General features: G+C 38.8%; 1 protein-coding gene across 1 annotated transcript; it reads right to left on the reverse strand.

Moving 5' to 3' along the window:
• LOC109831426 (probable pectinesterase/pectinesterase inhibitor 21) lies at positions 270 to 3238 on the reverse strand. Its single transcript, XM_020398749.1, is given in 3 exon segments — positions 270 to 1169; positions 2462 to 2689; positions 2759 to 3238. Coding segments are annotated over 3 exon segments (1422 nt in total). The 3' UTR covers positions 270 to 455.

Raw genomic sequence — 12959 nt, forward strand, 5'->3', positions numbered from 1 at the left:
TGAATCATGGCCATCGACAATAGATGACTATGATCAAGTCATGTTAGGAACAAATCAGAATTGTTAAAATGCTACTAGATGAGGAAATGTGAGGAAATAACCCTAACCATTATCGATGACAACAGAGAATCCAAATTCATGTTTCCTGTGGTCTGTTGTCATAAAGTTCAGCCTTTTATATTTTCCATTCTAGACTTATGATCCAAAACAAAACTTATAATTTGCAAACAGTATACTCCAAAGTATTGAGAAATACATGACCCTCTTTATCGACATTTCAAATTGTCTACATCTACAATCCAATATCTCCATAAAACAAACAAACAGAAAGAAAAAAGAAAAAAAATGCCCCCCTATAATTACAATTTCTTTTTCCTAATCTTCATCTCTTCAAACAAAAATCACCTGAAAAGGTGAGGGGGAAAAAACGATCTAAAAACACCTGTAAAAATCACCTAATGCATCCTGCCCTCCTCAGACAAAGGAAGTAAACATGGAGTATAAGGCACCCCAGTCTCCTTCACCCAGTCATTCCCCTGGAGGAAATACTCCACAGTATATCTCTGTGCATGCTCATAATCAATGTTTTTAATCCCTTTCCCTTTGACCCTCCCTTCTTTACTCGAACCCGGTCCTCTACTATCGAACTCCATATACAAACACGTCTATAATCCAAATTCCCCCTCCCAAGGCAGCCAGCCCTCTGGAGAGATAAACTCCGCAATCTCCGACTGCATTATCACCGTTCTTGAGAACTCCTTCCATGGCCGGCCCACATATGACCTCGTATTCGTTGTGAACTACTCAGTATCAGCCCTGATCATGCAGTTGTGTAGGACAATGCCAGACGCCTCTCGCCTTTCTTTGCGTCCCTGTGCAGTGACAATGGTTTGTTGGTTGTCCATGGGCTTGCGAATGACAAAGGTGCAGTTTTGGAAGAGGAAGGCTGCGTCACCAAATATGAAGTCGATGGTGCCTGAGATTGTGCAGTTGCGGTAGAACTGGCGCTTGGTGTGCGCATGGAGCGCGTCCTGGTATCCGTCCATGTGGCAGTTGTAGAATACAGAGCGGACAGATTGGGCCCTGAGGCCAACGGCCTGGTGCTTTTCGGGACCGGCAGTGTTCTCGAACCCCATGTCCTTGGCAATGAATCCGTCAGCGACGATGGCTGTGAAGATGAGAAGTATGGTCAGATACCAGTTTAAAGAAATAGGTCAATTAGAAGCATCCATTGACACATTCTCCCTATCTCTATTGTGAAATTGACATTTTAGAAAATCAGCAGGTATCAGTATCACTGAAAGTGAAAGATAAGTTTTTTAAACATTCATCAGCTTAATAATGTATTTTCCTAAAAGTTTTCTATAAAAATCTGATCATATATCTTTTCTAACCCCTAAATGCTATAACTTAGACGTTAATTTGAAGTCATGATCAGATAGAATTTCATATGAAAAATAATTAGCTTAAGTTTTTTGACCTGGCCTATATCAGTCCTTTTGACAAAGCAATTAATGCTTCTGGTCAAATTGAAAGCTAAATTCTTCTACGATCAATAATTTAATAATAAGGGGGAAAACAGTTTATTTGTAGTTTTTATCATCAAAGTCTTACTAAATGCCAGTAGATATCCGCATCAACTATTACTGTAATCCCATCAAATGTATTATCAAAGCAATAGCTCAATATTTTCTGCCAGGCAATAAAAAAAAACTAGCACAGACTTTGCATCGAAAGTTTTTGAAAGCATAATTCTCAAGCCAATCAATGCTTTGGCTTGTGAATTGCTGTCAATAACATATTTTCAGTCTGCGATGTATTGTCTATAACTGTAAACCTTTCAAGTTTGTTGATATCAGATCAATTGCTATATATTTCCTGCATGTAATGGAAAAAGGTGCACAGATTGAAAATTTTACATGGAAAATTTCCGATATCATAGTTCTTAATGCTCATGAAAGCTTTGTTATGTGAATTCCTATCCAAACCTGATCTCTTTAGCATATGAAGCTTTGTCTATCTACAATTGACAAGTTTATTGCAGAACTCGTGCCTATATTTTTCTTGACTGGTGAGGAAAGACTTGCATAGATTGAAAATTTTGCATGGAGAGTACTGTTTGGGGAGTCGATAAGTTAATTCCTATGGATGTCTATTTGCCGGGCTGTATTGATATAAACCTGTCAATTTTATTATCAGATCACAATGCCTATATTTCTTCCTGATAGGTAATTTAAAAGCCGTGTATAGAGAAAACTTTGCATCAAAAATTTGTATCACCATAGTTCCTAATGCATGTCAAAGCTTTGGTTGAGCTACTATCCAAAATTTTAGCCTATGAAGCATCCTCTATCCTCTATAGCTGTAAACCTGTCCACTTTACTATCATCAGATCAGCAACAACAATTTTCCTGGAAGTTGACTGTAAAAATCACAAATATACATAAAAAAAGGTCGTATCAAAAGTTGCAGTCCTGAATGTTGGTGTGCCATCGACATAGTTCAAGCTCCCAGTGATCCTCGTCTTTGTTGGTCCATCCCCATACATTGTCAAATTTGTCAGAGATTTTCCCACAATTACATTCTCCATGTAAACTCCTTTCTTGACATAGATCACAAAAGCTTCGTCAATCTTCTTGCTCACATGCTCAAACGCCTGGCCAATGTTCTTGTAGTCTCCACTCCTATCCTAATCCATGACTAAATCTGGCTTCGGATTGCCTTTGGATTCAGGAAGCATTCTCTTCGTCGGATTGACCCAAGACGGACCCTCCTCCTCCGATGAGAGCAACCTACTGCTAAAGGATGGAAGCTTGAAGGAGGTCAGACCCTTCGAGATACTATCGATTATGGCCAGGCAGTTGCTAGTGAGCTGCGCACAGCTCTGCAGCGCCTTCTTCATATCCTTTGCAGCATCTGCAGAGGCATTCTCGAACCCATCAAGGCAAGTTTCTTGGTCTTTAACAACTGCACTGAGCCATATTTTCAGGTCATCAATAGTATTGTCGAGCTTGGTTATGTCTAAAATTTCAATGCGATCAATGCAGTTTCTGAGATCGTCTCTGGCATAATCAAACAGCTCCCTACAATCTTTCAGTGCCTTGGACATGCGAGGATCCTTCTCGGCAGCCAGCAGGGTTTCAGACTTCTTAAGCGCGCTGCGAATGTGCTCAATGGTGACACTGAATGCTATCTGGATGAGTTTATTTGGGTCAGTCGTGTTTCCGGCCGCCTGCATCAGCGAGCTCTCTCACTGCTCCTGGTAATCGGTGGGCTGGCATACTGCACTGTATGGACTTCATGGATGCCTGGATTTCATTAGAGGAATCAGAGTGGGATGAGTGACGATTAGTGGTAACGACAGTGGTGACCGTGGCCGCCATGGCGAGGAGGAATAATGAGGAGGCGCCAATGGCAGCAATCTTCTTCTTCTTCTTGGCAGACTCCTCGGCTACATTGGCCTTGGCTATCGCTGACATTATGAGCCTGAATTTTTGGGGTTTGCTTGTTGGATTGTCCTTAGGTTTTTCTCAATTGAAGGGATGGTTGCATACACGGCTAAAATTGTTGAGAGGGAAGAGGGAAGATTTAAACTTGAGAAGAGGACAAAATAAGGTGTGGTTGCTGTGGGATCCTGGGACAGGGGGTTACCACAAGACAATATAGAGATTCGTTGTTCAGGTTCCTAATTTTGGCGGGAAGGGACTTGTGGTCAATCTTGAGCTTGAGGGTCAAGAGTATTCCTTATCTGGTATGCAAGTTTGATTTTAAGTAACGTACTGGTTTCTGTTGTGAGATTTATGTGTTTCTTCTTATTAGTTCCATTCTTTATTTGAAAATATCAAATACCTAATTATCAACATAAGAATTATAAGAAGATTATCAGAAACCTTGCTGCAACTAAATATAAATACCTCTACACGATCAATGAGAAAGGGTTTCATTTGCTTCAAGTTATCACCACTATCAAGCATCTTAAGGCATGTTTGGCAACTTGGCCAAAGTGGGTTCTAATCCATTTTTTGGGTTATATTCCATTTTCTGCATGTTTGATAACCACATTCTGAGTGTATTGTTTCGGATTATAATTCACCAAAAAATATCCTAGGGTTCCTATATTATTTTTTGGTTGATTAGTGGATTATATAAAGCCTATGTTGAGTTGAGAGGAGTGGTGGACACTAAGAAATATATTGTTATTATTTTTTTAGTGGTACAAACACACTATACTCTCAAATATAAATATTCTCTGTGTGTGTGTTACTGTGATGGATCTAACACAAACACTTGGGGGTTATTTATAACATTGGTTTAGGGGTAAGTAAACACTATTAAGGGGTTGTTGATTACTATTGCAAGTTAGGTGGAGATGTTAGGTGGGGTGGGGAGCTGTTGACTTCTAACACTCCCCCTCAACAGCGACTTCTCTATCCACAAGTCCAAAAATTCTAACATCATTTTCAATGCTTGGATTTCCTCTCTCACTGCTTGTCTCCATTCTTTACTCTCGTATGTTTCTTTGAAGGTAGATGACTCCTTCACATCTTTCATAATGGTCACATTAGCATATATGAGATTTGGCTTCCTGGGTCTGGTTGATCTTCGAAGTTGTTCAGGTAGTTCTTCTTCGATATTCTCTATCTGGCTTGGGTGCTCTTCTTCCGACGTTGTCTGATAAACACCAGTTTTTCATAGATTATTCTTCTTTGAGAATGTTGAAGAGATTGATTGTGTCTTCTCTGATTGATGTAGTCCTTCTTCTTGATCTGGCTCCCCCAGCTTCTTCTGCAACTGATCCTCTAGATCACTAGAGTCTGGAGTGCAACTTCTTGTGAAGCCTACCAAGATGAGGCTTCGTCAAACACAACATTCCTTGATGTGTAGCACCGTTCGGTTGTGGGATCACAACATCTCCATCAATTTCTTTTATTGTCATATCCCACAAATATACATCTTACAACTTTTTTATTGAATTTGCTGCATAAGGGATCAAGCACAAAGACATAACATTCACAACTGAAGACTCTGAAATGGCTTATGGTTGGGTTTGTATTCCACAACTTCTGAAAGGACGACATGAACTCTAGCTTCGATTGTGATAGCCGATTGATCACGTGTGTCACAGTCTTCATACACTCGGCCCAAAAACGTCCTGACACGTTCTTGGCATGAAGCATGCTTCTGCAAATTTCAGCGAGGTGACGATTCTTTTTTTTGGCTACGTCATTCTGTTATGGAGTATTTGGGCACATTAGCTGTCGTCGAATCTTGTGTTGCTTCAGGTAGTCGTAAAACTCATTCGATGTGTACTCTCCCCCATTGTCTGTGCGTAGGCAACAAATCTTCTTGCCGAGTTCTCCTTCGACTTCTTCTCGAAATTGCTTGAATTTGAAAAGTGCTTCAGACTTTTCCTTCATAAAATCAACCCAGACATACCTTAAGTAATCGTTGATAAAAGTGATCATATACCGCATCCCACCAATTGATTCTTGCTTTACTCGACTAAATACATCTGAGTGTACAAGATCCAAAGGTTACTTGGCTCTGAACTGTGACTCCTGATACGATAATTGATGTGTCTTACCGTACTGACAACCTCCGCATACTGTCCCTCCTCGAGTATCCAAGTGTGAAAACCCTTCAACATTGACTTTTTCATCATGATCTTAAGCTTGTGATAGCTCACATGGTCAAACCGAGCATGCCACAAATCAGCCGTCTTATTTTTCCTAGCCCTGTCTACATATGCCGATTCCGCTAACATCACATAGACATATTCTACCTTCCATCCCTCCATGACAGATTCTCCTAGTGGCTTCAAGTTTCGATAGACTTTTACATATTGTAGCCCAAAAACTACATAGTTTCCAGAAGCTGTTAATTGGGGAACAAATAGATGGTTCTTTTTCATACCCGGTACATGGTATACATCTTGTAGTTGTATCCGATTCGGGTTGTAGCATGGTGTAAATACAGTGTTTCTAATGTGTGTGATAGGTAATCTTGTATTATTCGCTATCACAACTTCTCGGTAGCCTTTATACTCCTTCATGTTGACAAGTTTTTCCTTATCTCCCATCATGTGGTTGGAACAGCTAGAATCGACGATACAATCTTTATTATAGCTGATTTCTTCTCGATTTGAAACCGCTGTAAATGCGAATTCGGATTCTTCTACAATTATGGTTAGTGTCATACCAACAACCTCGTCTTCGTCGACTGGTACATCTTTAATGATGGCCACGGATGCTTGAGCATCCCATTCTTCTTCATCATCTTGACATCTGCGCGATGATGCAGTATTGCCCTCTGCTTCTCTTGTAATGGTAGTTTCTGACAAACTATCCTTTCTTCCCACAGTTGTAACAGCTACTGTTAGGTCTCCTTGTTTGACGATCACCTTGCTCCTCATGCTGTTGTGTTCTGTCGTTGTATGGCCATCCTAGTTGCCTCCTTGAACCAGTCTTTTCATACTCCTCTTTCCTCGCGCCTCTTGACTTGCCTCTCTCCTTGCTGAAGAGTGCTTCATCTTCGCATTTTATTAAAACGCCAACCATTTGTTTGGCTGGAGTTTCCTGTGTAGCGAGCAAACTCTCTAACTCTAATAATGTTGGTTGAATCGGCCACCTGTGTGTAGCAGCAACGAGTCCGTGATATTCCGGTCTTAAATCGTGGATGATTATTCTCCTCATTCTTGTATCGAATACTTTGGAATCTAGATCTAGTTAAGCAATATCTTAACAAAATGATTTTACTTGCTTGAAGTACTGATTGGTTGTCAGATCATTCGAGCATCGTTTTTTTAGAAAATCATCGTGAGGGTATCTCATGCCTCATTCGGAGTTCTATCATCTCGCATATAGTCTACGAAATCTTCTTCTATTGTCGTCTTCAGCATATACATAGCCTTGTCGGCTTTGATGTTCCACTTTCTTAGTGCTTCACCAGCTTCACGAGGTGCTGTAGTTTCAGCACCCCTGATGACCTCCCAGAGGTCTTGTCATTATAAATAGAACTTCATACATGTCTCCCAGTAGTTATAGTTATTACCGTTGAGTTTTTTTAGTATAGTAGTCGTATTTGCCAGATCCGTCATCGTGACGTTGTATTGCTTCAATACCTCCACGCAAATATGGTCCCTTACCAACCAACTTCACCGTCCCAGACTGAACACGAACTTCAACGTTCAAGAATGCCGATAGGATCACTGTAGGAGAGAGCAGGTCCCTGACCGTCTTGCTTCTATCACGAGCTACAACTTCTACTATTTTACGTGAACAACAACTGTATTCGTTAATAGTAACCGTACTTATGAATAGTACCATACTCGTAAATAATACTCAGTGCTTTCAAAGGGTAAATGATAATCTAACTTATTTTCTGATGTGAAGGATCCATCTTTAGTGGCAGCCACAGAGCATACGATAAGCAGATACGCGCACCATAAACTGGGCCAGCCACAGAGCATACGATAAGCAGATACGCGCACCATAAACTAGACTCTAATACCACTTGTTGAGTTGAGAGGAGTGGTGGACACTAAGACATATATTATTATTATTATTTCTTTAGTGGTACAAACACACTATACTCCCAGATATAAATATTCTTTCTCTCTCTCTTTCTCTTTCTGCTACTGGGATGGATCTAACACAAACACTTGGGGGTTATTTATAACTTTGGTTTAGAGGTAGGTAAACACTATTAAGGGGTTGTTGATTACTGTTGCAAGTTAGGTGGGGGTTTAGGTTGGGTAGGGAGCTGTTGACTTCTAACAGCCTATTGTCAAATGACCATGATGCTGCAGTTGCACTAAAACTCTAAGGTTGAAGTGAAGGATGCAGATTATAATGTTGTACTCTAACATTCTCCCAGCAGGTTGAGTGTCCTTTTTATGGGTCGAAACCTGAATTCACACAGGCCGTAACAATATCACTTTTTAAAATCCACTTTAAATTCATGGCCAGTGGAACTTGAACCTTGGTTGCTCTGTACCATGTCAAATGACATCGCCACTGCACCAAAACTCCGAAGTTGTAATGTGGATTGATGATTGTAATTTTATACTCTAATAGTCATATCTTAGGTTAACGAGAAATTATGCGTCCGTTGTAGTCATGTTTCATTTCTTGGTTGCTGGTCACGGTAGATTGATATTAGCTCAAGATGTTGAAAATATTAAGAAAGTATAGTATTATCTTGAAGAATATTTTCAGACTCAATACTTCCAGACCTAATAATTATCAGAAACACCGCTACAAGTTAAAATATGTAGGACACACCACAATGCAGGAATCGTTGTCACATTCTTTGCCTCCAAACAAATAACAAGTCATGTATCACTGATAATGCAGGTTATTCTAAATTTGAAAGAAGGCACGTGCTGCCAAAGGCGTTGCACACTTGCACATAAAAAAAAACAAGTATTGATTGTACAAGCTAATTAAGGTACGAGATGCAACCAGTTTTCCTTTTAACAGATGTTGGCTCCTTTAATGAAACTGTGGTCCATATAACAAAGGAAGTCACCTTTATGACTATCCTAATCGTTTAGGTGTCAGCTCAGTACTCCATGATCTTGGCGCCTCGTTGTACTCAACGGTGGAGATGTTGCCAACATGATGGGTTTGCTGATTTTGTTGATCAGGAAGCGCACCCCATCATAATGGTGCACAATAAGCTTTTTAAGAAACTTCCCGCTAGTGACTTTGGTATGTCGTTAATTTAATCATACTAGAAGCGGCAACCTTTTAAGAACAAGTGCATTTTAGTAATTGGCTCCCAAGCATAGGCAAACTGTCTTACAGGTATCCATACCAGAGTGGAAGGATCATGAAGAAGCCCTGAGAAGGCCGGGATTATATACAATTTTGGTAACATAAGATTGCACAAGTAATCATAGGAATAATATTGCTGTTAATTAACATTTGTGGAGAGGTTTGGAAGAGGAGAGGAGCAATAATGGCTGCTTAGTTAGGTTTGCAAATTAAAAGGTGATAAGTGCCTTGGATAGAATCGAATCCTGTAATAATGGCATGTAATACTAGTCATAAGATGATTAGTGATCTAGTAGAAACGCATATATGTTAAGATTTTTCCTCCACCCGTCCGTGCATTTCCAACAATAAACAACTTCAAGAGTGTAGCATAGTGCTTTCTTTCTTTTCTTAGGCCTACGACGCAAGATCTATTACTATAAATAGGCCTCTAATCTTAAAACATTCACACAGAATCTCCTCCCATCATGAAGATCACATTGCTACACTTAGCTTTGGCCATCCTCTCAACACTACCCTCAGCATTTTGCCTCAATTCTTGCCCCCAATGTGGAAACTTATCAGTCCCATACCCTCTAAGCACTAACCCGAATTGCGGTAATCCTAACTACCAGCTTTACTGCAACAATGGCGCTCTTGAATTCAAATCCGTTGGTGGGATTTATTACAAGGTCCTAAGCATTAATCGAACTTCTAACAGAATTGTAATTAGCCCTCCTCCTGTCGATCCCGGGTCATGTTTGTCCTCTGACCTAATGGAAGGAGGGCTGCAGATTGACCAAACATCTCCTTTCAATATTTCTAACAGAAACACAGTGTTGCTGTTCAACTGTTCAAAGACTTTGTTGCTCTCTCCTTTGAATTGCTCGTCTAACAGTGTTTGTAGGAAGTTTGAAGCGATAGACGGGGGGATCAAATGTCGTAACAAGCGTTGCTGTAGCTTTTTGAAAGACTCTCCATCAAATTCGCGCAGGATTAGGGTTAGAGTTGGAGCATGTACTGCATACACAAGCGTTGTTGATATCAACGAGACTGAAGATCCAAGCTCATGGACGTTTGGTATTGAGCTGCAATGGATGACACCGGCCTAGTCTATTCCTCAGGGTTGCTAGAATAATTTGCTTTGTTTTGTTAAAATTTCATGGCTTTGTTTGGTGTGTTATCTAGGTTAAGGTTTCCTCTTTTGATGTTTGTGTTTTCCCTTCTTTTTTTTTCTTTTTTGCCTTGTGAGTTGAATAATATCAATGCTTAATTATGTATTGATGATGCACTTAATCGGTTTTGTAATATATAAAATGCTACCTTCTTAGCATATAAAAATGGACTAGAGCTAAGACATCTAAAAGGAGGATTACTTTAATTTTACCTCATATCATAATCATTAAAAATATTAAACCGTTAAACTCTTCATGAAACTTGCCAACCCCAGTTATGAAAAACCTCCGGATCCTTTTTTTTAAGTTAACAATTGCTTTCCTGAAAATTTTGTAGCGGTGTATGTTGTGCGCGGCGGAAGCCAACATCAAACCGATGTGCTTCGAGAGACCAAATCAAACAAACGCCAAGAGAAGGCCAAACAATGCAAAATAACGGCACAAACTCAAACAAACGAATTTTAACGTGGTTCGGCAAGTTGCCTACGTCCATGGGGCAAGAAGGGGATGAGGTTTTCACTAATAGAGAAGAAGAGTACAAACTGAGATTACAAAATCACATAAACTCACCAATTAATCTCAGCAGCAAAACTCTAATTCTCTCCAAACAAAACCCTAACCAATAGCTCAGAAAATACCTCTTTTATGTGCTCCAAATATCCCCTTCGTTGCTCCCCAAACCTAAAACGTGTTCCTATATATATAGAAATCCTAAAACCAAAAGCATACTAGGAATTCTAAAACCAAAATCAAAACAGATTAGGAATCCTAATAACTTGTTACCAAAACAGATTAGGAATCCTGTTATCAAAACAGATTAGAAAACCCAATAACCTGTTATCAAAACATATTAGGAATCCCAATAACCTGTTACCAAAATAAATTAGGAAACATATTAGGAACTTGCTATTCAGCAGTGTACGTACCTGAGAAACTAAATTACCATATAGGAGTAGAAGTTAGAGGATCAATTAAGGAATAACCTTTTTCACTAAGTGATCCTTGATTGATTTTATTGGCTATGGAACATATAAAGGTCAGCGGATTATCTTTATGTATTATGTTTTTCATGCCTTTGTTTCATTACGTACAATATTTACCTTTCTACTAAAACTCCTCTCAACCTGTGTTGCCATGGTATTTCGATCATAAAGTCGTACCTGTATGCGATACGTAGTGGACACTGACATGTATCAGACATTCCTTGGACACTTTTATCATGAATCATACTCGTACCGAAAACAGACACTCCTTGGACACTTATTGAATATATGCATATGTTTATTCAATTGTGTACCCAGTTACGCAATACGTGTTCTAAATAAAAACACTCATCAGACACTTCTTGAATGTCAATCCTACACTTCATGTTCACTTCCTGAAACTCACTGAACGGGTTCATTACAATATGCAGAGTAATAAAGGCCGTTTGGGTACACTTCACATTCAAAACTATGATTTTAAAGGTCGTTATCTTGCTTAAAAAAACAAGTGGTTTCCAATTTATAATCCACTCAATAAAAGAAACATGAAAATGTCATGGGAATCTTATTTTCATAACATGTGAATGAAAAAAGATTCTTGATCTTATGTAAAGTACTAAATTCAACATATGTATATAGTGGTGTCCCCGTTTCCTACCTTTTGCAAATTCGTCGTGTCTCGTACTCGTACCCGCACCACCACCAGTACTCGTATCCATGCAACATAGCTCTCAAGTTGCCTATATAACTCATTTTGTGACGTTTTTATCCTTCTAGTAGTAACAAGCTATCCTTTAAGAAATACTTGGTTCAATCCTATCACAGTTTTCATATGACTAAATTATGAATATAAAAAATCAGCCTCTTCATTTTCTTAATATGCTTTTTATCAACAATCATTTACACTAATATATGTGTTTCTGTATGTGCGCGCACGCCGTGTGCTTGTGTGCTATGATAACAAGTGAAACGGATCCACATTTAAAATAAAAGGATCGATGTTCTGTAAAACCCACTTCTGAATGGTCCAAGTCATGGGTGCGCAAATGGAGAGAATATTGGTGTGTCTATAATCATATTTGATTATGTGAATCAAATAAAAATTTCATTTTCAGATATGGATTTTTTATGGTCATGAATATATTATCATATTGGCTATAATCGAAAATGAACAAAATATGGATATATTGATACAAACAAATCTGTATTTGACAGACAGCAAATCTTTATCACATCCAAAAACTTCAAATTCAGATCTGAGTATAATCAGATAAAATCATACCCAATTGCACACGTAGTCAAAGTTAATGAATATATAAAAACTCTTACTTGCAGTTTCACAATCAGGACATGGGTCCTTAAGAAGTTGCTTCAGCTCTGTATTATATATATGATACTTTTCAACAAACCAACATGCAAAAAATTTGAAAGATCAAACACAACATTTATTCGTTACAAGTAATATAGTAGAGGAATCAGTAAAAAATAATAAACAACCCAAATGTGAGCCTACAAAGAAGCGAACTTACCTCATACCATATCATCACTCATTTTCCATGATTCAAAAGCCCCCACTGACAACTTCATATGCAGGGTTCCCTGCACACAAATACTCTAGTCACATTACGCAACACGAAACATTATGAATGGAATAGCATGCTGTCATAAAACAAAATTACACATCGCAAATCTTGGTTAAAATCAACTTAAAAGATTTGAATTTGCCTTAACCCTTTTCTGCCCGCTAACAAGTTTGCAACTTTCGCAGCCGCATTTCGACAAACACCTCCTGAGCAAGTTAGTTTCTTGCCAAAAACTCTAGCCATTTTTACCAGTTCAAATTGGCAAGTCATATTATATGCAAATGAGAAGATTTGAACAGAGAGCTCACACTAATTCTATAATGCAACTAATAATTTCTATAAATTTCGTCTGTGTTTTTCCCCAAAAATAAATTTTTAATAAGAAAAAAAATCGGAAAAAAAGAGTGGGCCCGATATTTAAAGGCCCAATTCGTAAACGTAATAATCCCCCACATCCAGGTT

Source organism: Asparagus officinalis, chromosome 2 (assembly GCF_001876935.1).
Source record: "Asparagus officinalis chromosome 2, Aspof.V1, whole genome shotgun sequence".
NCBI lineage: Eukaryota > Viridiplantae > Streptophyta > Magnoliopsida > Asparagales > Asparagaceae > Asparagus > Asparagus officinalis.